The sequence below is a fragment of the Pocillopora verrucosa genome, chromosome 4 (genome assembly GCF_036669915.1).
Source record: "Pocillopora verrucosa isolate sample1 chromosome 4, ASM3666991v2, whole genome shotgun sequence".
Classification (NCBI taxonomy): domain Eukaryota; kingdom Metazoa; phylum Cnidaria; class Anthozoa; order Scleractinia; family Pocilloporidae; genus Pocillopora; species Pocillopora verrucosa.
Window position 1 is genome coordinate 11,801,005 of NC_089315.1, and position 25,244 is coordinate 11,826,248.

At 36.5% G+C, this 25,244-nt stretch overlaps 3 protein-coding genes, 1 long non-coding RNA gene and 1 pseudogene across 4 annotated transcripts; 3 read left to right on the forward strand and 2 right to left on the reverse strand.

The window, feature by feature from the left end:
• The first annotated feature begins 744 nt into the window (after window positions 1–744).
• Window positions 745–1,512, forward strand: LOC131773478 (torsin-1A-interacting protein 2-like; annotated as a pseudogene).
• Window positions 1,513–6,121: 4,609 nt separating this feature from the next.
• LOC131773481 (torsin-1A-interacting protein 2-like) lies at window positions 6,122–9,347 on the forward strand. The gene has a single exon (XM_066165770.1). The coding sequence runs from the start codon at window positions 6,448–6,450 to the stop codon at window positions 7,435–7,437; it is 990 nt and encodes a 329-aa protein (XP_066021867.1). The 5' UTR covers window positions 6,122–6,447; the 3' UTR covers window positions 7,438–9,347.
• Window positions 9,348–10,268: 921 nt separating this feature from the next.
• On the reverse strand, window positions 10,269–16,143 carry LOC131773475 (torsin-1A-like). Its single transcript, XM_066165769.1, has one exon. The coding sequence runs from the start codon at window positions 15,975–15,977 to the stop codon at window positions 14,976–14,978; it is 1,002 nt and encodes a 333-aa protein (XP_066021866.1). The 5' UTR covers window positions 15,978–16,143; the 3' UTR covers window positions 10,269–14,975.
• Window positions 16,144–16,323: 180 nt separating this feature from the next.
• On the forward strand, window positions 16,324–20,460 carry LOC136280602 (torsin-1A-interacting protein 2-like). Its single transcript, XM_066166141.1, has one exon. It carries the CDS (start codon window positions 16,397–16,399, stop codon window positions 17,615–17,617), a length of 1,221 nt encoding a protein of 406 aa, XP_066022238.1. The 5' UTR covers window positions 16,324–16,396; the 3' UTR covers window positions 17,618–20,460.
• A 1,526-nt stretch (window positions 20,461–21,986) lies between these two features.
• On the reverse strand, window positions 21,987–24,875 carry LOC131786199 (uncharacterized). Its single transcript, XR_009340364.2, has 3 exons — window positions 24,738–24,875; window positions 24,169–24,292; window positions 21,987–22,993 (listed from the first exon to the last, which is right to left on the reverse strand). It is a non-coding gene; the product is annotated as an uncharacterized lncRNA (long non-coding RNA).
• Between the last annotated feature and the right edge of the window lie 369 nt (window positions 24,876–25,244).

Sequence of the window (25,244 nt, forward strand, 5' to 3'; positions counted from 1 at the left end):
AGTTAATTTAAAGCGTTTGGATTGGTTTATTCTCTATCATTAGAACAATGGGGTAAAATATGCAAGTTTTTTAAAACAATTAGTTTACGCGTCTATTGATATGATAATTTACAAACCCGCTTAATCATGCGCCAGAATAACTCCTGTTTCCTCACGGGTCCGTTGCATCACCGACTTACACGACATCACTGTGTTTCTTGATCGTAGGTATAATATGCGCTGGAGTTATAGAAAAAGTCTCAAATGTATTTATATAAATCTCTGTTTTCAATAAATAAACTTAACCAAAATAAATAATAAATAAATAAAATGAGTAAACTTAACCAAATTGTTTATGTGTTCTCATTGCGTTGGAGGTTTTATTTACAACGGAGGTTTGTGTTCGCTCTAGTATGGTATTCTTGAAGTAACGTGAGTTTGTATCGAATCGACTTTACATGTATAACGAATTGACTTCGTTTTGTACCGAAACGACTTGTATCGAAACGACCGTGAACCGTACCTCCAACAATACCTTCAATGAGAACTGCGCTTATTGTGGGTGCACACAAAATTGTCATCAGCAACACTAGTCTCCCTATGTTTGCCATAATTCTGCAGTAGTGACGAGCACTTTAGTGCGCGTTCAGTCGTTCAAACGAACGTGAGGTATTTAAGAAGGACATAGACAATCAGACAACAGATGAACAGCAATCAGGTCCAGAGATAGATCCACAAATGAAATTTATCCAGACCTCGAATCCCAGTACCAAATCGCTGTCAAGTTATCTTTCCCTTATGGGAATTTTCCTTGTCGCCGCAATTGCATGTATTGTTGTAGCTATCTACCTTGGACCTCCTAACAACGACATGAAGCTTGACTTTGATCTGGCGAGAGTCTTTGGAAATGGGCTTGAAAAGTTACAGTTGTCATTCACTAATCAGACCGACCGGTTCTGGAAGATTTTAAGAAGTCGCGGATTGGCTCATCTACGGAATAAGGATCCTTCACGACCACTGGTGTTCTTACTGGCTGCACCTCCAGCAGCACATGAATGGGTGGATTGCCTGGCAATTAAACTAGCACAACTGCTGGATCCAAGACATTAAAGAAATCTGGCCAGAATTGATGGTGGAAAAGAGAAAGGAAATCCTCCAGAAGAAACCAAAAAAATGATGGACTATTTCGTGAAGAAAAAAATTGAGGCTCTTCATAGGGTAGTACTCATCCATCACCTTGACTCCCCCTTCTCCCGCCAAACTCACAACTTCTGTTTCACTCTTATTGTGATGTTCAAAATGTACCATATAAGCACTTGGCCATTATTTTTACTTTACATATGCCAGTAGAGCCTAGCTCATCTCTATCTCCGAGGGAAGTGTGAGAAATATCTTTCAGATGATGTTTGGGCAAAGGATGATAAGGATGCCATTGCTGATCTCCTGATCCGCATCGCAGACACCGTGGTGCTCGTGAATGGCAAAACTAGTGGTTCAGCAAGGGACTTTTGTTCTGAATCCACTTACTATTAGCAGTGATCGACAGTATGAGTTTGTGAATTATCGTTACTCTGTAAGACATGTAGGATTTATCAGAATGTAGCAAATTTAGAGTTTAGTCAACCAGGGGATGTTGTCCTGACTGAGCACTTAACACTCAGGAGTAGCCAACCAAAAAATGTAAGATTTTCAGGCAAGAGAATTAGTGAAGGGACTATTACTTTTAGGCTGAGGTAAAATATGTAACAATTGATTGCATCCTTTTCATAATAGAAAGTATGGACTTCCCTGGCTACTTTTTGTTTGTTTTCTGTAGAATGTCACTAAACAAAAACTATTGACTGTTCACAGAATACAGTGGATGGTTTACAATGCATGCAATTCAACAACTCAATTAGCATTTTATGCATTGGTCAAAGATAGACATTTCATATACATGTAAATGTTAGGCTGTGTGGCAAACTAAAGATAGTCCAAAAGACTTGTCAAATTTGATGAAGATTGTGCCACATTACCAGTAGTTATTCAGCTTTTTCCTGTTTTTGACATTCTTAAGCTGGTGTTCTTATGCATGATTTTGGACACTAGAGTCCAATTTTGATCAGAATTATCCCATTTTGGGAACCTGTGTCTGATTTTGGAAATGGGTTTCTTATTTTGGACAGTTGTGTCTGATTTGAGACATTAGAGTCTCTTTATGGACAGTTATGTCATATTTTAAACCTATTAGGGTCCAATCTTGGACACTGGTGTTAGATTTTGGGGACTAGTACCAATTTTGGACTTTAGTGTTTTCAGTGTTACAGTTGTGTAGGATTTCAGACACCAACATCTTATTTTATACACTAGTGTTTTCAATATTTGACTCTAGTGTCATGGAGAAAAACATGGACACTATCATTGCAATAGATTGTGCAATAGAAACTTGATTTTATACCCAATAGAATATTTTTTTTTGTTTTTTCTATAGTCAGCTCTTAGATATTATTATGATTTAATTAAAATCTGTTTATTTTATTTTTTAAAGTTACAGTTTGGTTCAGGAGGCTTTTGGGAGTATCGAGTTAAACCTTAATTTATACTTTCCTCCATGTAACTTGGAGTTTTCCACTGACTCTGCAACCATTTTTTTTGGAAGATCAGTTTTATAGTCATTTGGCTCTTTCCTATTTTTGACATTTTTTGGCTGTTGTCCTTTTGCAAGTCAATATAAAATTTTTTTTTGCTTTGATTTTACCAGGTTTATTTTCCTTAATTGTTTGATATTCTTTTTAAACACTTTTTTAAATTCTTATCTTCATCAATAATGGATCCCTTGAAGGAAGGGGAACTGGAATTGATCATTATTTGACTGGAATTTGATTTGATAAAGAAAATACTATCAAAATATGTTCTCCACAGTCCTTAGCATATGGAAGAACATCTGGTCAAGTATTAAAGTCTTAGCACAAGTGTGAGATTTGTCCAAACAAGCCACTACCATGGTAAAAAAATTTACATACAAGGTTGGAAAATATAATGTTCTTGTCCTGGATGCAGGTTCAAACCTCAGATATTTTGATTTCTTGATCGAATGCCCTACAGACTTGCAAGCTAAACCTATCCATGAAATGGGTTCATACTTAAACAACATTCTCATTGCATTCTCAAAATGTTTCTTTGTAGACTCAGACTATGGGTAGCTGTCACAAGAGACATGGACATTGTTGTCTGATATTTATGATAGAGGTCCTGTCTTATTTTATGAGGGAGAAAAGGATAATGAAGAAAACAAAGACCTCCAGGATGAGGAGGAAGACGTTCAACGGGGAATGAAACAGTTGATAAGAAATTTTAGGAACATTTCTTGAGTACAAAATTAAGTAAAGCTCAGCAACCATTTTATTTAACAGCAAAGCTAAGTTCTTCTTCTTTTGGTGAGTGCCTTTTTTATTAACTCTTAGTGCACCTGAATGGTTATTTTCTGTTAAGATTATAAGTAATATTTAGCATTCATTTTTTTTCAATTAGGGGTTCATAATTTAATTTTTTCATAATTTATGTCAGATCTTGTATACATTGCCTGCCAGGCACTGAAGACTTCTGGGCTGCAAAACCCTTTGATGAGAGTTTTATTCTCTGCAAGCCTTTAATAACTCTAACTATATCCTGTATTTAAAATTAGTGTACCTGGCCTTTTATTGTCTCTCCAGTTAGTCAAGATATTGAATTCAACCAAAGAAAGTTATTTGTACCAGACAGCGCAAATAATTGAAAAAATATTCCAATAGGAAGTAGTAAAGTAAGACATCCTTGAATGGAATGTAATTAACAGAGTTCATTGAAGAATGACAAAGACATTTACAGTACAAAAGAAAGTTCAGTAATAACAGTGAACATTTGATAGCTATAGTGAGGAAAAATGTGAACTACTTACTTTAACTGAAATTTTCTGACAGAGCAAAATTTTAAAGTTTAGGGGTGATTGTAAGCATATATTGTCTAAAGTTAGATATGATGTGGCAGATTCGTATTTGAAAATGTTATTAACTGAACAATTTTCCAACATGTGATGAAAATTTGGAAAATTTTATTCAAATAGGACATAGATGTGTTTAAACTCACTCTTAATCAAATTATCAGTAGTAGTCTAACATCACCCTTAACCCTTTAACTCCTTGATCAAATTTATCATTCTCCTTACTGTCAACCATACAATTCTTACAGTTTTATTTCAGAGAATTTAGTATTGGATCAAATAATTATCCTTAAATTGATATTTTTCTTTATATTTCTCATCACTCAACTGGTTGATTATGTATTGATATTGTAAAGAGAAATTCTGTCTTGGTCACTCATGGGAGTTTAAGGGTTAAGACTCCCTTTCACATTTTTCACAAATTTTATGAATGTCTAGAAGCACTTGTCTTCAAATAAGTGCTGGGTAATATCTTTTACTGATATGAATATTTGTCTTTCATGTTCATTGGTGCACCTTCTGGAAAATATTGAGCAATTGGAAAGCAGGGTTTAAAAGGCTTTTTTCCTATTTTCTTTTGCGCAGCATGTTTTATGGAAATAAGATTAAAGGACGTTGAATTAGGTTTTGTTTCCTAGTCATCAACCCAAAAGTTCCAGTAATAAATTGCTATACAGTACTATGCACTTCCTACCCAGGCTCCCAATGGCAGCCCCCTTCCAAAAAAAATTTTCTTAAATGAAGCTTCCTAAGTTGAAATGTTTTAAGCAGGGTTAGTTGAGAATATTGATACCAAATATAAATCCCCCATTCCCTCCCCTCCCTTGCAAAGTAAAATTGGAGCCAGTTTGCAAACTAAATAAGATTAACCATTCAACCAGGAAGAATCAAAGAACTGATGATAACTACAGGCAACAACATTTGTCAAATACTAAATGATCAATGTTTACTTTATAAATACTCTAGATCAAAGTATACCTGAGGTGGCATGAAGGTACTCGTTCATCTTTTTGATAACCCAAAATTAGAATAAACTTCTCTCCAAGGTGTGAAATAAATAACCCTATACATGCTTGAGGTATTCACTAGGAAACAAGTCCTTTTGTCACCATGTTGATATAAGAATGGCAATAAATTTCTCTTCTTCATGGAAAGTCAGCTTTGTTTTTACTGTGTTGTGTCCATATACATCCCCCTCCCTCTTAAGATGAAGTTGTTGATCTGAGAGAGCAAGTACGATTGAAATGCCTGGTTTCCTCAGTTGCTTAAGTTCTAAGTTACTATTTTTGTCATTCTCTAAAGCAGTTAAACTTTCCTTACAAACTAAATTACCGTAAGAATTTGATTCAGCACTCAAGGTAGTTATTTATTTATTTACTTTTGGTTCCCCTAGGGAGGGTGCTCACTGAAAGCAAGGTGCTCATTTCCTTTTTAAGAAATAGCAAAATGTGTGAAACAAAGCTTTGATGGCTAATTGAAAAGAATCAATACCAAAGGAAAATGGAGGTGTTGTCCCTGAACCCTTCTTGGCTAGGGTGAACAGCCAAGCAATCATCACAAAATTCTAAGACAAAATCATTTGTTTGAAGGAACTGTGCACTCAGGTGAATATAATAGTTGAGATCCTGAGATGAAGACCACTATTTTTTAAAATGAGGCTCTAAATGGGCAATTAAAGAAAGATGATCCATTGTTGATCTTGGTGTACATGTACTCTGCAGTACATTACTGAAACTGAAGGGGAGCACTTACCGGTATAGAGGCACTTACTTCCAGCCGTTGAGGGAAATCGCTAACGCTTTCCCTCCGAAGGGCCGACTGTAAACCCGTTATGTTGGGTTTAATCCACTTGTTCCTACAGCATTCATTGAAATGACATTATATTTCAGGTGCCAAAAAACCGCCTAAAAGAAAAGCACCACCTCCAACAATACCTTCAATAAGGACCGTGCTTATCATAGGGACACAAAAAATTGTCTTCAGCAGCACAGGTCTCCCCTTGTTCTCAATATTTCTGCATTCTCCAGAACACTTCCGTATTATTTAGTACAGCAGTTTTCATTGGTTAGTCTCAATCAATTGACCAATGCCCTTCCTAGTTGGAGTAAATAATCTAAACAAGACCTTTTTTCCGGGAACCGCGCGCTTCGTTTGCTTCCAGGTTTTCTTGAAAATTTCCGTGTTTTTTGGCATCGTGATTTTCATTGGTTAGTCTCAATTAATTAATTGACCAATGACGTTCCTTGCTAGAGTAAATAATGTGTAGCAGTCCATATTAAGAGACTTTCTTTAGGAAAGCAGACGCTTTGTCAATAATGTGTAGCAGTCCATACTACGAGACTTTCTTTAGGGAAGCACACGCTTTGTCAACACACGAGTAATTCGTAGAACCTGAGGATTTAAGATCATCATTCGCTCAATATTTTTGCTGAGATGATGTCTTCCGAAGAGGTTGAAGATTAACCTGAGGAAGGTAAAAAACGCAGAAACGTGATTCACCCTCTGGGGAAATGAGTGGCGAAGACAATCATGGAGGGAAACCTCCTCGTAAATCTACTCTTAAATCTACTCGTAAATCTGTAAATACAGCGCCAGATAAGGGGGAATTAACTAACCCTGACCTAACAGATGACAAAGGCGATCAGACACCTACTGAGGAATCTCCGAAAAAAGGGTTGGGTGAGCAACAATCAGGTCTCGAGAAAGAACGACAACCGAAACTTATCCAGACCTCGAATCCTGGAACCAAGTCGCAATCAAGTTATTTTCGTCTTCAGGGAATTTTCCTCGCCGCCGCAGTTGGGTGTAGTGTTGTAACTATCTTCCTTGCTCCTCCTGAAAACGTCTTGAAGCCTGACTTTGAGCTGGCGATAATCTTTGGAAATGGGCTTGAAAAGTTACAGTTGTCATTTACTAATCAGACCGACCGGTTCTGGAGGAGTATAAGAATTCGCGGATTGGCTCATCTACGGAGTAAGGATCCCTCACGACCACTGGTGTTCTTACTTGCTGCACCACCAGCAGCACATGAATGCGTGGATTGCCTGGCAATTAAACTAGCACGACTGCTGGATCCAAGACTCAAAGAAAATTTGGCCAGAATTCATGGTGAAAAAGAGAAAGCAAATCCTCCACAAGAGACCAAAGTGACGATGGACAATTTGCTGAAGAAAGAAATTGAGGCTCTTCACAAGGTAGTACTCATCCATCACCTTGAGCTTCTCCCGCCACCCTCACAACTTTTGTTTCACTCTTATTGTGATGATCAAAATGCACCATATAAGCAATTGGCCTTTATTTTTACTGTACATATGCCAGAAGAGCCCAGCCCATCTCTGTCTCCTAAGGATGCAGAGGAAAGTGTAGATAAATATCTTTCAGGTGATGTTTGGGCAAAGGATGATAAGGATGCAATTGCTGCTCTCCTGGTCCGCATTGCTGACACCGTGTTGCTCATGAATGGGGAAACTAGTGGTTCAGCAAGGGACTTCTGTTCTTAATCAACTAACTGTTAGTCGTTATTGGCAGAATGAGTAAGTGAATCATCATTACTCTGACAGACATGTAGGATTTAACAGAATGTAGCAAATTTAGAGTTTACTCAACCAAGGAATATTGTCATGATTGTGCAATTAATTCTTAGGAACAGCCAACAAAAGAATGTAGAGTTTTAAGGCAGGTGAATTCGAAATTTGATCTAGAGTGTGACTATCATTTGTAAGCTGAGGTCAAATATGTAACAATTGATTACTTCCTTTCCATAATGAAAAGTAAGGACTTGCCTGGCTACTTTTTGTTTGTTTTCTGTAAAATGTCACAAAACAAGAACTATTGACTATTCACAGAATACAGTGGATGGTTAACAATGCATGCAATTCAACAACTCAATTAGCATTTTTAACTGTTGGTCAAAGCTGTAGACCTTTTATACACATGTAAATGTTAGGTTGTGTGGCAAACTAAAGGTAGTCCAAAAGACTTGTCAAATTTGAGTAAAATTGTGCCATTCACCTTCCTTCTTTCAAACCCAGTGAAACTGCTAAGTGTTTACAACAACTTGATGTGTTCAAGGGAACATATTTGGGTCTAAAAATTTGTGATTTTGGGATATTTATTTTACTATGAGAAAATTTGAATAACAAGTTTTTAGGTGACCTAGTGTTGCGGTAACAGGTTTGGTTTTAGGGGGTCAAGCTTAATCTGATTATAATTTCTTATCTGGCAGTTAAATATTATTCTGACATGTGGAATGATGTGCTGTAGTTCACAAAAGCAAACTTGTCTCTAAGGTCTGTCTTTTAAGTTTTAATAATGTATTGCATGCATTGATTTTTTTGGTTTTTTTTTATTATTTGCAAACACCCTCATTTTCACTTCAGCTCAATAGCCATTTTTATTAGAGCCCTCAGGTATTATCAGAATTTCAAATCACGTAATATAAAATTTATATTTAATTAATATTAATACATTTAATGTATTTAAGTTTTGTTCAGGACATTTTTTGGAGTGTTGAGTTTATGAGTTCTCCACTGACTCTAAAGCTGGTTTTTATTAGTCAGTTGCATATTGGTAGTCATCCAGCTTTTTCCTGTTTTTAACATTCTTTAGCTCGTGTTCTTGTGTATAATTTTGGACACTAGAGTATGATTTTGATCAGAGGTAATCAATTTTGAAAACCTGTGTTTAATTTAGGAAATAGGTTTCTTATTTTGGAAATGAGTGTCCCATTTTAAATGCTTGCCATGATATTGATTTCAATTAAAGAAAATTGTTTATACCAGTATAAACTTCAGCCTAAATAATCCAAAAATATTCCTCTCTAAAAAATTAATCTGAGACATCCTTGAATGGAATGTAATCCAACAGAGTTCATTGAAGAAAGAAAATACATTTACAATACAAAAGAAAGTTCAGTAACCACACAGTGAACATTTGATTTATCTTTAACTGATGAGGACCAAGTGAACTACTTACTTTCACTGTAATTTCCTGATGGAGCAAAATTTTAAAGTTTTCTTATGTTAGGGGTGTTTGTGTGCATATATTGTATAAAATAGATATAATGTGGCAGATTCATATTTGAAAATGTTATAAACTGAAGAAGTTTCCAACAGGTGAGAGAAATTTGGAAAAATTCTATTCGAATAGGAAATACATATATGTAAACTCACGTACTCTTAGTTAAATTATCATTTGTAGTTTAACATTACCTTCAAGACTACCATTTACATTTTTCACAAGTCTTATGAATGTCCTAAAGCATTTGTCTTTAGATAAGTGCTGGTTAAGATATTTTACAGTTATGAAGATGTGTCCTTCATGTTCATTGAAGCACCTTCTGGAAAATATTGAGCAATTGGAAAAAGTGGTTTAAAAGGCTTTTTTTCTATTTTTGTTTACCCTGCATATTTTATGGAAAATTGGGTTAAGGGATGTTGAATTAAGTTCTGTTTCCTACCCATCAACCCAAAAGTCACAGAATTTAATTGCTATTCATTACTGTGCACTTATTACCCAGGTTCTCAATAGGCAGCCCCCTTCCAAATAACATCTTCCCAAATAAAGTTTCCTAAGTTAAAATGTTTTAAGCAGGGTTAGTTGAGAACATTGATACTAAATATAAATCCCCTTTCTCTCCCCTCCCTGCCCTTGCAAAAACAATCCTATTTTATATATATATTTTTGTCTATTTTAATGCTATCACATCTATTTTTATACTATTTTATTCTCTCAGACTTGTATGTTATTTGTATTTTACCTGATGGTGAAAATAGAGCCTCTATTTTTAAACCTATTTTAAAGCATGATTGAACAAGGTGGTGTATTTTATTTCTATTTTCTCTAAACAAGTGGAAAAATAACCACTATTTTAATCTTATTTTATTTCCTACATCAGTAAAATAGTCATAAAATAGTCTGTTTTATATATATTTCTGCTTATAGGACATGCTATTCTCATTTCCTTTGGAAAATATGAAAAAAATAGGCTATCACAATCCTATTTTATCAAAGAAAATGTTGAGTTATAACAAAATAGGTTTAAAATAGACTGTTTTATTTCTATTTTTTGAGGTGGATTCCATTTCATTGCAAAATATGTATTAAATTGTCTATTTTAATTCTATTTTCTCCAAAGTATCCCAGACCCATAGCAACTAGACGTGTAGTGTAATAACCAGTTATATTTTATTCCTATTTTATTCGTGAATTCAAGCTTAACTAACAATTTCTTGTTGTTCTTTATTACAAAATATAATTTTAAGGCAGCTGTTTGGTACTAGCACCAATCATATCTTCACTACATACACTGGAATTCTACAGTCACAGTTGTTAACGAGATCAAGACGGGTTCAAAATTGAAAACGTCAGGCCGACGTTTTTCATCTGCATTGTTGTAGCTTTCAAGTTTCCGTTTAAGTTTCTTTCTTTGACAAAGATTTGAACGCGAAGGCTTGCCTTTAGCATCGAATCTCCACTTTCTATTGCCCGGATCGTCGCTTGGGTCATGTTTAACTGAAACTGATCAACAAAGCGATCAGCACAGCAACCAAGCTTGTTCAGAGTGGGTTTTGAGTCTTTGTTTCCTCGACAACTTCCGGCCACAAATCGTGCATTTGTAATACGATCGATTCTTGTCGATTATTTCTACATCTAGTGAGCCCACATCGTTATTAATATCTTCGTCAGCACATGAATCCAAGGGACGAGCAGTCGGAGAAATCAATACAAACTTGTGCGCTTCTCTTGAAACTGCAATCGGTCAGCCAATGGATTCTTTTTGCTAGCCAATTACAATATTCCCAAAAGATCCACGTGATCATGTCCGTAATCGGAAACAAAGAAGACTCCATTACGCGCTCATCTTTGAATGTACTTTTCAACGGTTGACCGTTTGTGCGTCATCTTATTTCTTTTCTCGACTGTTTTGCATAATACAACATTTCTAAAGATGGGTTTTACTGTGGTTCAATGGGAAAACGAGAACAGCGTGTGTGTTGTAAGTGAGAAGAAGGGCGTCGACGCCGTGGAGTTAAAAGATGGGACATCAGTAGACATAGAGTGGTACGAACAAGGGTCGAGTGGCCATTTATAAAGCTACGATTTTGAAAGTTTGTGGTGAGTAAAAATTGCGATATTCGTTACGTGATCAAAATTTTACCAAAGAATAGATATAACGGCTTGAATTAAGCTTACATAACGCTCGGCGCAACTGAAACTCGAATAGTTCTGAGAATCGAAATAGTCACTTGCATACCGCCGTTTCTATGTTTACACTTTAAATGAAATAAATCTATAAGTAAGGTTTCAAGATTACCTTTAATTAGTGACGTTTTGGAACATTCTAGATTCATGATACAAACTGTGATTAACCAAACCTGATTACTTAAAGAAGCCCACCTTGATAAAAACAAAATAATGTGTTCAGCCCTTTTTAGTAAAATCTATGGAAGAGATGTGCTAACTCCAATATAAATATAATTCAATATTGCAGAGATTTCCCAATACCAGTGCACTTTGTTAAATTAGGATTCCAATGAATACCCTTTTCCTTAGAGCTATCTAAGGCCTTGTCTGAGCTCATTTATTTTTTCATGCCATGGAATCCGGATACAAAATGGAAAGGCTTCTTGTAGACAACCTCATTCGAGGCCAACAGAGAAAGCTGCGATCCCAAGAAAAAAGACAAAGTGCAGCTAAGTCTGCAGTTTAGGATAACTTCATTCTAATTTATTGTTACAGTGTACAATAAGATTTTGATGAAAAAAAAATCATTTTTAACTGTAATTAACCCCTTCGCTCCCAAGAGTGACAAATCAAAACTGAGAAGAAATCTTTGAATTTCAATGTACAGAATCCATAAAAACAAACAGTGAAACGTGAAAGTGCTGCTTGACAGCTTACATTTGAGTGTTCGCAAACAAGAGCTTTTTCCAAAGAAGTTACAACCACATAAAATCAAGGCAATGGTTGACTCTGGGAGCAAAAGGGTTAAATACCATTTGTATCATCATCCAAATTAAATGATTCATTTGAAGACTATTTTTTGACTGATAGTATTTGTTGCAGTAAATATAACTCAAGTTATTGTATTTTATGGAAAAGCATCAACAGATTTTATTCTCAATTTGTGTCAAACCAAATTTAATGATTGATTAAGAATATTTTTTATGAATAGCTGTAATTGAGGATAATTCTCATGAAGTTTTCAAGAAAAGAAGAAGAAATCAAATTCCATCCTAATATTACTACTTGTTGATGTTGGTATACAATCAAAAAAATTCTACATGTAAACTTGTGTTAAGCATGTAAATAACTTTCATTGAATACTTGAATTTTTAGTTGGGATTTTTAAATGTTCAGTATTTATTTCATGTTAATTGCCTCAATTTTTGCTTAAAATTCCCAGTAATTCATAAACATTCCTAGAAATTCCTGAAAATTCCAAGGAATGTCTGGCAAGTTTTTAGATTAACAGCCTTTTAGGGAAAGTTATTGGTGCTCTGAGTTGGAATTCCTGGGAATTCCTTGGAATTCAAAGTCCTGTTGGCTATTAACTTGGAATTTCTGAGAATTTCTAGGTTTTTAGAACCAGTTTTATAACAGTTGGGAATTCCCATTTCAAATTTACCATGAAAATTCACACCTCTTATTCCTAGGAATTACATTTTTTCCTAGGAATTGCATATACATGAGGCTCTATTTTAAACCTATTTCAAGTGTATTTGTATCCTATTTTTTCAAGTTTTTTTCCTTGGCAAAGTAAAATTGGAGCCAGTTGGCAAACTAGGTCAGATTAACTGTTCAACTATAAAGAATGAAAGAACTGACGATAACTACTCTTGTACTGTGTGACAGGCTAACCACAGGCAACAACAGTTGTCAAATACAAAATGATCAATGTTTATTTTGTTAATGCTCAACATTAAAGTATTACCTGAGGTACTTGTACACCTTCTTGATAACCCAAAATTTGAAAAACTTTCTCCCATAGGTGAGAAATAAAGTACCTTATACATGTATGAGGTATTCAATAGGACACAGGTACTTCTGTCATCATGTTGATATAGAAGTGACAATACATTTCTCTTCTTCATGGGAAGTCAGCTTTGTTTTTACCACGTGGTGTCCATATATATCCCTCCCGAATTATGGCCAAGTCACCAATGGTTCAACTCACCAACACCAACTCGCTGACATATAAAATCGAGTAGAGACGTTAGCGAGTTGGTCTTCAATCCAGTACAACTTATTAGAAGTTAAAGATAAAGAAAAGTAAAAGATCTTTAGTTAAAAAAAATCATTTTTTCTTTCTTCTAACAAATTTTATATGGATCTCATGGCAAATAAAGCAAGGTAAACATCACCAATGACTATGAAAGCTTCAGATGCGAAAAAGTTATTGTGTGACAACAACACCATAAAGACTCATCATGTCAATCGGTCAGATTTTTTTAAGAAAACTTGGCTTTCTAGACAAGATCTTTTGTAAAAAACAATTCTTCTTATTTCCAACAAAGTTTATGAGGATCTCAAGGCGAATAAACCAAGGCAAACATCACCAATAACCAAAAAAGCTTTGGACGCAAATGAGTTATTGTGTGACAACACCGTACAGACTTATTGTGTCAATCCGTCAGATTTTTTTAAAAATACTTAGCTTTCTAGATGAGATCTCTACTAAAAACAATTCTTTTTATTTCCAACAACGTTTATAGGGATCTTAAGGCGAAGAAAGCAAGGTGAACATCGCCAATGGCCAAAAAATCTTCTTCATGGAACGTCAGCTTTGTTTTTCCTGTGTTGTATCCATATAGATATATATTCCCCCTCCCTCTCAAGATGAAGTTTTAGTGATATTGGACAGAGACCAAGATCATTTTGAAATATCCAGCTATGAAGGTGATGAAATAGACCTGAACTTAGTAATCATTATCAGAGTAGGTTTTCAAGTACAGGTGTGAGCAATGTGTTCACTTTTTGGCCATGCTGTTTTGTTACCATGTCCTTTCCATACAAGATAATCCTTGCAAGAGAACAAAATAACTTGCATTACACTCCTAAATTATTAATGATATCAATTTTAACAAAGTGCAGCATTTATCATATTAAATGAGTACCAAGTTGCAATCGATTATTTTTCCCTTGTGGGAATTTTCCCCACCACTGCAGTTGCAGATCATTTTGAAATATCCAGCTACGGTCAAAGACAATGAAATAGACCTGTACTTGGTAATCATTATCAGAGCAGGTTTTCAAGGGAGGGTGCTTATTTAGAACAGGGTGCCCATTTCCTTTCTTCAGAAATTTCAAAATGTGTGAAACAAAGCTTTGATGGTTACTTGAAAAGATTCAATGCGAATGGAAAATAGAGGTGTTGTCCTTGAATTCTTTTTGGCTAGAATCACCAACCAAGCAATCATCCCTAAATTTTTAGGAGAAAATAATTTTTTGAAGAGCTTTGCACGTACGTGAACATAATAGTTGAGATACTGAGATGAAGACCACTGTTTTTGAAATGAGGCTCTACATGAGCAATTAAAGAAAGATGAACCAAGGCTGGTTTGGGTGTTCATGTTCTCTGCAGTGCTATCACTGAAACAGAAGAAGGGTGCTTATTAGTATAGGGGCACTAAGTGAAATGAGAGAGATTATTTAATAAGGGCACTTATTAACAAAAACACGAACTTATTGGAAAGGGGACACTAATAAGAATGAGAACAGTAATCAAATTACAGTGGGTCTTCAATCTCTTGTTCTCTCTCAGATAACTAATCTCTCTATCACATAATTGTCTTCTTTGTATCTTAAACATACTTCCAGCTCCTCCATTTCCACTCTCTGCTGAACTTACCCCATTCCCTAATTTCTAAAACTAAGTTTGAAAGGCTGAGTCACACTAACTGGAAAGTCACTGCCATAAGTCCATGTGACAAGCTTTTGCTATTTCTTCAAAAAACAGTTTTTATAAATTGTCAACACATTTTGTAAGCCTGACTTGTTGCCTACTATGTCCCAAGTGCACAGTTTTCAAAATTCCTCACCCCATCACATAGTCAACTTTGCTTGAAATTTTCTTACAACCAGACAGAGAAAAGACCTTCAGATCTTCTGGAAAGTATAGTAATTCATCTGCTACTCTGTTTAGGATGGATTCTGTGACTGGGTGTCCTTTCTTCTCTAAATCGGCCTGGGCACACATTTTAATGTGAGATCTCTCCATCGGCATAAATGGAATAAAATAATCTATGAGATTTTTATCAATAAGAGAGGAATGCCAAAATCCACCCTTGTTATTAAATTCACCAAGATTGATGACTTTGTCCATCTCTTTGATCTTGATATCTTCGCGTTTCTTTCCGTCTTTCCAGTGTTTTAGAACAGCATTGTTGATAAGATGACCCCCCGTATTGCTAAGGAATATGAAGATACTTTGACGGTAATCAATCTTGCCTTCATCAGGGGGGTAGTGATCTAAAAAGGGTTTAAGCACATCTATGAGACCTAATGGCATTTTGTCCATTTCGTCGAAGATAAACAGCGATCTGGGGCACTTTGACACAGAATCTACCACTCGATTGCGCAGCTGTCGCTTGTATTTTTCTACTTGGGACTGATGAGGGTATTCATAGGTTGCTATGATCAGATGCACATAATCACTCTCCAATCCCTTCTTGAAGATATGTTCCGCAATGATTTTGCTCACAAAGTTCTTTCCTGATCCTGTCCAGCCGTTGAGGGAAATCGCCAACGCTTTATTAGGCGACTCATTGTTCAAATGTCCAACAATAGCCTTGAAAACGGTCTCAGTGACCAAGTGTTGACCAAAAACACGTCTCCGAAGAGCTGACTGTAAACCCGTTATGTTGGGTTTAATCCACTTGTTTCTGCAGCATTCGGTGAAATGACAATAAATTTTTGGTGCCAAAAAGCTGCCCAAAAGAAAAGTACCACCTCCAACGATACCTTCAATAAGTACCGCGCTTATCATAGGGACACACAAAATTGTCATCAGCAGCACAAGTTTCCCCGTGTTCTCCATATTTCCGCAGAAGTGACGAGCCTTTAAGTGGGCTTGCAGGTTTCTAAAAAAAGTACTGTGTGTTATGTAGTACAGCTATGGTTATTGGTTAGTCTTAATCAATTGACCAATGACCTTCCTTGTTAGAGTAGATAATGTAAACAAGACGCCACTAGGGGCCCTTTTTCAGGGAACCGCGTGCTTTGTTTGCTTGCAGGTTTTCTAGAACACTTCCGTATTATTTAGTACAGCATTTTTCATTGGTTAGTCTCAATCAATTGACCAATAACCTTCCTTGTTAGAGCAAATAATGTATACAAGACGCTACCAGGGGCCCTTTTTCCGGGAACCGCGCGCTTTGTTTGCTTACAGGTTTTGTAGAAGACTTCTGTGTTATTTAGTACAGCAATTTTCATTGGTTAGTCTCAATCAACTGACCAATGTCCTTCGTTGTTAGAGGAAATAATGTATACAAGTCGTTATCAGGGGCCCTTTTTCCGGGAACCGCGCGCTATGTTAACGCACAAACAATTCTTAAAGATCATCATTCACTTAATATTTTTGCTGAGACGATGTCTTTCGATGAGGATCGAGTTAAACCTTCGGGTGAGGAAAGTAAAGCTGAAGGTGACAGTGGAAATGGTGCAAACCAACTTAAGGTGTCTGAGAAGGAGATAAGGAAAGGTAACGAACCCCAGGAACGTAAAACACCCACTTCGCAAATAACTGGCGAAGAAAATGATAAAGGGAAAAAGGCACCTGCTCCTAAACCTAAGAAAGCAAACGATGAGAGGAAATTTTCTTCAAACACTTACCGAAAAGAAGGCGAAGGCGATCAGTCTGCCGACGAATCTCCAGAAAAAGGAGGCGATGAGCAGCAATCGGATCCTCATGAGGGATTGCTACAAAAAATTATCAACAACTTCCATCTTGATACCAAGTCGCGATCAATTCTTTTTTCCCTTGTGGGAATTTTCCTCGCCGCCGCAGTTGCATACAGTGTTACATTGCCTAAGAAAGGGGTGAAGACTGACTTTAACCTGGTGAGAGTCTTCGAAATTGGGCTTCCAGAGTTACGGTCGTCATTCACTAATCAGAGCGACCGGTTCTGGAAGATTTTAGAAAGTCGCGGACTGGCTCATCTGCGGAATAAGGATCCCTCACAACCACTGGTGTTCTTACTGGCTGCACCTCCAGCAGCATATGAATGCGTGGATTACCTTGCCATTAAACTAGCAGAACTGCTGGATCCAGGACATAAAAGAGATCTGGCCAGAATTGATGGTGAAAAAGAGAGAGCAAATTCTCCAAATAAAAGCAAATTAACGATGGACAATTTCCTGAAGAAAAAAATTGAGGATAGTCATAGGGTAGTGCTTATCCATCACCTTGAGCTTCTCCCGCCACCCTCACCGCTTTTGTTCCATAATTATTGTGATGATCAAAATGCACCAGATAAGCACCTGGCCTTTATTTTTACTGTACATATGCCAGTAGAGCCCAGCCCATCTCTGTCTCCTGAAGAAGCAGAGGGAAGTGTAGAGAAATATCTTTCAGGTGATGTTTGGGCAAAGGAAGATAAGGATGCAATTGCTGCTCTCCTGGTCCGCATTGCTGACACTGTGTTGCTCATGAATGGCGAAACTTGTGGTTCAGCATAAGCCTTTTGTCTTTAATCCACTAACTGCTAGTAGTGATTGGCAGGATGAGTTAATGAATCATTGTTACTCTTTCAGACATGTAGGATTTGACAGAATGTGGCAAATTTAGAGTTTACTCAACCAGGGTATGTTGTCCTGATTGAACACTTAATTCTCCTGAGAAGTAGCCAATAAAAAGTGTAGGGTTTTCAAGAAGGAGAATTAGAATTAAATCTAGAGTGTGAAAGGAGTGTTACTTGTAAGCTGAGGTCAAACATGTAACAATCGATTGCTTCCTTTTCATAATGGCAAGTATGGACTTGCTGGGCTACTTTGGTTTGTTTTCTGTGGAATGTCACTAAACAAGAGCTATTGACTACTCACAGAAGACAGTGGATGGTTTACAATGCATGCAATTCAACAACTCAATTAGCATTTTTGTCTGTTGGTCTAAGCTAGACCTTTCATATATATATGTAAATGTTGGGCTGTGTGGCAAACTAAACATAGCTAGCAAGTGTTCACAACAACATGATGTGTTCAAGGGAACATTTTCGGGTCTAAACATTTGTACTTTTGGGATATTTAATTTAGTTTGAGAAAATTTGAACAAAAAGTTTGTTGGTGACCTAGTTCTAAGTAGTACATTTAGTTTTAGAGCTTAAAGCTACAGATAATAATTGCCTATCTGGCAGTGAAATATTATCCTGACCTTTGGAATGATGGGCTGTAGTTCACAAAGGTAAACTTGTCTCTCAGATTTGTGTTTTAAGTTTTAGTAATGGATTGCATGCATTGATTTTTTTTGTTTTGTTACTATTCACAAGCACCTTCATTTCCACTACAACTCAACAGCCATTTTTATTAGAGCACAGCTCAATAGCCATTTCTATTAGAGTCCAGCTCAATAGCCATTTTTTAGTTATTTTTTTTAATAAAAACATACCACTCTCCATACGCTAACATAGATTTTTTTTTTTAATTAAAAAAAAAGAAAAACTTCTCTGTTAGCGTATGGAGAGTGGTATGCTGCTCTCACCAATCAGATCGCTGCATTAGAGATGTATCTCGCACCAATCAGAGCGTCGTTTTTGTTCTTTGGTCAGAGAGGTATTCAAATTTCAGCGAAATAATGGGGGATTTGGAGAGAGTGATCCATAAAATGTAATCATCTTGTAGAATGCGAAATTTTGGCCTTTCTGTGTTTTCAACGTGTATTTTACCGCGCTTTATGAGAAATGCGATACTACTGGACAGATGAAAGATATCAGATTACCAGCAGAGGGGCATTTTGTTGCGCATGTTCTGTAAATTTTAGTTTGATACGAGAAACCGCTGCTATGCGCCTGCATCAGTTTCCCGCTCGAGAATCGTAAGAAAAGAAGCAGTAAAATACGCTGGAAAAAACAATGGTTCAAGCATTTGAGACAACCTTCCTTCTCCTTTTTTCTTCTGTAACTTAGATGGAAGCGGTAAAGCCTTGAAATTATTGTGTGATGTGTGGAAGGAAGTTATTTTAAAAATGCAAAATATTGTTTGACTCTTGGCTTGTGATTGTCTGGGCGATCGATGTAGATAATGTTATTTTTGAAGGATGCAACTAACCTGTCGAAGCGCACAAAAGAATTGGATAGTATACTTTTATCGTATAATTGCTATCTCAAGTCATCAGTGATCATTTGAAGTACTTGCCTTCCTGTAAGTGTTTTTTAGAGCTTCAACCATACTTCCAATTTTGGCAAAAATTTAAAGTTTACAGAAGTTTATGTCTTGTTTCAAAAGTTTTTTTTGACATGAATCACAACTAGCAGGGCCAATTACCAAAATAAAAAAGGTCAATGTCGAGTAAAGAAAAGAAAGTCAATGCTAGTGCTAGAGATATGGTAGCTCCATCTGGTTAGAAATGGAGGAATAATTATGGATTTTATCAAAGTAAGATAAAGTCTTTTCAATCATTAGTCTCAGAAATATCATCAGATATGATCAATGATGTTGGGAAATTGTGAATGAAAACAAATACTAGTTTGGGCTTCCAGTTGTAAGATGAATAGTTGAATAAATCAATTATTACCCAGTAAAAATCACTTTCATTTACCATTTCAACAGCACAACAAAATCATATACACTCTTTGCAACCTTATTCTCCAACCTATTAAATTATAAGAGTTGTGTGACAATTTGATGGTCTGAAAAGACTCTTATACATGCCAAACAACAGAGAACCAGTAAGGCTGATATTTAACAGTGAGGATAAAAAACAAAATATTTCCAAAAGCCCTTTCTTTTCAGGAATAAGACTAAATGAGGTCAGATTAAACTAATGTGAAGAGGTTTGTTGATCTCTTTATGAAAATGGATGATTTACATCTATTAGATTTGAGAGAAATGAGACATGTCAAAAGGGGACTTTGACATTGCATATTCTGCAGTAATGGGCGTTGGCTTGGATGCCTATTTGCAGAAATTAATAGTTTTCAAGCCAGGGGTTTGGCTGTGCTAATTTTAAGGCAGAAAAATTATAAATCAGTCACTTAAGAAATTTTATAGCTCTGACTGGAAGCTTAAACACTCTTAAGGAACAGGACAATATTTCACCTGATCACTCCTCATATTCTTTTCCCATGAAATTTAGACAAAACTTTCAAAAAACTTTACTGGTAATTTTATAGTTGCAAAAAAGGTATAGACACAAGTTGCATGTAGCATAAGCTAGTTGAGGCAAGTTGTGTGGAGAGAACAAAAGATTAATAATTTATACCAGTAGTAAGCTTCTGGTACTAATTTCGATCTCTTGAATGCCAGCTTGCCACAGCAAATGTCACACCTATCCTTTCTGTCAATAGCACCGACCATATGTAGTGGGGTCTCTTCACATCTCCCTATACAGCAGAGAACATAACAGTTAATTCAAATCATCAGTCTCAACTAAGAAATAAAAATTGAAGGATCAAGACTTATCTGGCAAAGTGAAATGCAAGTCGAACTGGTTTGAAGACATTTTAACCCGAAATTCGTTTTTAAATATGACAGAAATACTGTAGTTCACATTCTAAAGAAACAAGGAGTTCCAGCCCCTTGAGTAATTATCCATTTGTTGTATCGCTCATCTCATGTTTTAAGAACCAGAGAAAGTTGGATAATTTTGATCTGCGAGTTTTATAGTACACTTCGACTCAAAATTCATTTTGTATGGCAGAAGTATTCTACTGAAATAAACAAGATAGAATGAGGCTGACGCCATCCGTTTCCAATAACACATGAACATGAAGAAAACGGCACCAGTTTAAACTCATGATACAAAGCCCACGCATTTTTTTGAGGTAAATGAACTGGTTAGAGCGAAAGCTAAATAAATAAACAATGAACTGACAGTGGCGAGGGATTTGGGGGCCATGTGATAAAACAAGTTCTACCGAAGTTTATCCTCTAGTTAGCACTTCAAGCTTAAAAGGACACTCAGAAAAATTCTCACCAAAACACAGCAAAAAAATAAGATAAAACCGCAGATGATCGAGGCAAGACTATAAACGTTGTTAAGACACATGCTTACATACCAAGTACAACAAACTTGGGGAGCAAAAAGGCCAAAGACAGTTGTGAGCCATGACTTGGAAAATCCCCCTCAACCTCCCAAAAACGAATTCGCCGAAGGTTGTAGAAAGAGCAACTCAATCCTGAAGCTGGAACATTTTTTGAAGCCTTGTATCCTATGGGACTACAAAGATAAAGAAGAGAAGATATTATTTGAAGTGATTTGAAGCTTGGGGGCCACCTCGAACTTAACGTAATTTTATTTCAAAGTTGAAGTAAAATAAGATCAAATTGTAAACTACCTTCTATTATCGTAACGAATTTCTCACGATCGCCTCCACACACCACTTCATGGTTCATAGAAGTAAGAAATCAACATCTTAAGACTAACCTTCAAGGTTTGTAGACTCATGTGCACATCTTGATCGTCAGCAAATCAAATCTCAAACTTCAAGTTTTCGGCCTATTTTCGCGTTTTGATCGCACTTTGATCATTAAAATATCCTCAACCGAAGAGCCAGCAAACTCCACGAGTATCCACAGAGTTAGAAATGGCGGTAAACTTGTCATACTCTTTCATCCCTTTCCAAAAAGTATCACAGAAAGGTGTCGATCGCTCAGTTGAAAACCCGCAAAAGCGCGCTGAAAATATCGAAATGGCGCCGAACAAACTTTCTTGGCGCATGCGCAACAAAATGCCCCTCTGCTAGACACAGCGGCAAAATGTAAAACATACTTCACCATTTACATAATAAACAATAAAGCAAATGATCACCTTGTTTCCATGAGAAGATCAATAACTTAAACAAAAAAAAATTCATGCAAAAAAAATTCATGCAAAATGGAGATGGGTGCAAAATTCAGCGAGAGTGCCAAGCAGATTTGACAGATGGTCAATGTGATTAACAAGCTATGACAGTTAAATGTATGTTGCAAAACTTACTGCTCTACCACAATTCAATAGCTCAACAGAGAGAGTCAGGAAATTGGTGCACAGGCTGGTAAATCCGATTTCTCAACATTAATCACAGTAAGTACCTTACTTATGCCTGGACATAATCTAAGAAAGGTAACCAATCCACCATATTGCTAATAATCATAGTTATGCTATGATTGCACCTGCAGGGTTAAACATCTCCATGACAACATCGATCAGGTAATAATATAACACTGATAAAGGTTCTGCACTGAGCTCATATTTTATAAGTAAACACATGTTCATTGTTGAAAATATTTCTCTATAACTTACAGAGTGGTCAATTACATTATTATTGCATTTTCTATATAATCTTGCAGAGCTGGTGGAAAAATTTCAGTCAGTCTTGCACAGGCACTATGAGAGTGCGGGTCAATCTCTATACAGATCCGATGATATGCAAGCACTTTGTGAGACTTGTACACCACATCTCTTTTACATCCTCATCAGTACAATAGTGAGTGCAGGTAGACATGCCACCAGTGAGAGGCATTCACATTCACAGCAGCAAAGAATAGTTGCACTACTTCACAAGTTGCTTACCTGCCTAAAGTTTTGCCATTAGAAGAATAAAAAATTATTACATTTTATATAGTTTACAAAATTTCCATGTCAGCTTTATTCTGACAGTGTCAGCAGTCACTGGTAAAAAACAACCTTTGTTCTTGAGTATGATAACAGAATAATATGCAATTTCCCTTAGATCTCAGAAAACATCACAGCTCCAGAAATAAGCTGAAATGTTCCTTGATATTCATGGGTTAACCAGGTCTGCACAGACTGCAGGGAGAGTCTTGAACCTTAGCAGTGGAATATATATGAACAACATGTTTAAACAGCAGCAGGCAAAATAACCATGAGGAAGTTGTGGAAAAAACTGTGCTGACAGCCTGCAGAATAAAGCAGAACAAATAGAATGAACAATAAACATAAACACTTTTGTAAAAACATAAGCAACTAATGAAATGGATATTAATTTTTTTTTTCAAGACCAAAAAACTTGTTATCCATCTTATTGATGATTTTCATGTCATGAATATGCCTATTAAACCAACTGATAAAGCTAATGTGGCAATTCATATGGCATCAAGTCTCCCAGCCATAGCAGTTGCCCTTCCAGTTGATGGAGCAATGATCCTTTTCTAACAAGAGTAAATGAAGTAGGTGATTCCTTCAATAAAGGTATTATAGAGCATGATACAAGTAGCAACATTGCAGACAGCCACAATAGTCATGAACAGCCCAAAAGCCAGCTAGCAATACATGCCTCTAGGTATTCAGACTTTTAAGTCCCATGACAGGGGAAATATGAACAGCTAATTATACCACAACCTAGTGTTCCACACAGGACTACTCAAGAAAGAGGACATAGCACAAAAAGGCCTGCTTCAGTTGTAAATTCACACCAAAACTACTTTTTCAACTGTGGGTAACCTTGCAACCAAAGATCTTGAGGTTCTCACCTTACCCACCCTTACCTTTTACAATCACACAATCAATCTCAACAACAACACCATCAGTAGCTCAACAACAGTTTTCTAACTTAAGTGTACCACCACAATCCACTTCAATACATGTTCCATCTTCAACAACACAATCAGTCACATTCTGGGAACTGCCAGCCTTCCTATCTCAGTCAACAATTGGGGGGCGTCAAGGCAGCAATGCTTGTACAGTTATTTCTTTGTTGTTAGCAAAGACATACTTAACAAACAAATCCTTCCTTCAACTGAAAAACCACTAACCACTGACTCCAAGCTGGATGTCATGTATGATGGGAGGAAGTCAGGTATATGACAGTTTCATACAGTCACTATCATATCTTGGTGTTGTTGAAGGCATACCTCTTGTCAGAAGCAGCCTGGTTAGTTTAAGTTATGAAAAGGAGTAAACTGTTTGTTTTGTCAAGGAGACTAATTCAAGTGAGGAATCTGCTCTGAGTTTCCACCTAGTAAAAGACTTACCAACACAAATGCTGCTTTTACAATAATTAATGGTTTAACGATTTCATAGGTGAGTCATGCAAATGACAACATCATCTTAATGGATAGCCACCTCCACTTACCAAAAGGCACCTTACTTGCACAGTCTCAACGCAGTGACATTAAAGAACTATTAAACTGGCTGAAGTCAAAGCTATCTGCGACGGTGAATTTGTGTACGGTTACTTTCATCAACTTCAGGTAACACTGTGTGGTAAGAGTTGCATGTAAACGTCAAACAACGGCAGTTGATCGAAAAGTTATATCGACATATTTCCAGACGCAAAGAAGGTTAAGATATGTGTCAAGTATAAATGTTATTACATCTATTACATTTACGTTGTGTTGGGGGAAGCAATAGGGCGGTATTGCTTGGTACACTGTTACATTGAGCTTGTGTCGATCAAAAGAACGTTCACTTAAGCAAAACGACCGACAGATTCAAGACTAATTTCGATTGTAAAACAGCTTTCACTACCACAAGAGTTTACATCAAAAAGGTTTTCAAGTTTAAAGCATGTACTGAGCAAATAACGCTGATGAAATGCGTTTTGTAAATAAAATTGCTGAAAGGAACGAGAACACGCAACGAGCTGTCTGGATAAATCTAAATCAGCTTTAGTTGAACAATGTCTAGAAAAATTCTACTTACCCTTCAGATTTTTCCATAAGAACAAACTCCATTAAAAAATTTTCCGGTCGGATCACATCAATAATAGTCCCAAAAAGTGTAAAACGATGTTCTGTGCGTTCTTCAGCAAACTTCACCCACGCTGGAATCACTAATCACTCCTCGAAAGCGCGAAATCCGCCAAGCATGCGCGATCATTTTGCCGCTGTGTCTCTCTGCTCAGATTACCTGCATACTAAATGTGTTACTCATGCTGTGAAAATGGTGGATGATTGTGTGTGTTGTGCGAATAACTGTAATCAAAAATAAACTGTATTGGTGCCACGGATACTTGTTAGTACAAAATGCAGAATACAGACCGGATACAAAATGTAGACTTAGTACAAAATGTAGACTGCAGACTGCAGAGTGGTTACAAAATGCAGACTTAAAACCTAAAGAGTTTTTTCGTCTGGTATGTGATAGCATGTCATCATACAGCTTACCGAGCGTCACGCAATCGCTTTTCCGCGATCAGCTTTGACGATT

Coding starts and splice junctions, on each gene's coding strand:
- LOC131773475 (XM_066165769.1), bottom strand. CDS start 15,977: ATGGAGAACACGGGGAAACTTGTGCTGCTGATGACAATTTTGTGTGTC.
- LOC131773481 (XM_066165770.1), top strand. CDS start 6,448: ATGAGTGGCGAAGACAATCATGGAGGGAAACCTCCTCGTAAATCTACT.
- LOC136280602 (XM_066166141.1), top strand. CDS start 16,397: ATGTCCTTCGTTGTTAGAGGAAATAATGTATACAAGTCGTTATCAGGG.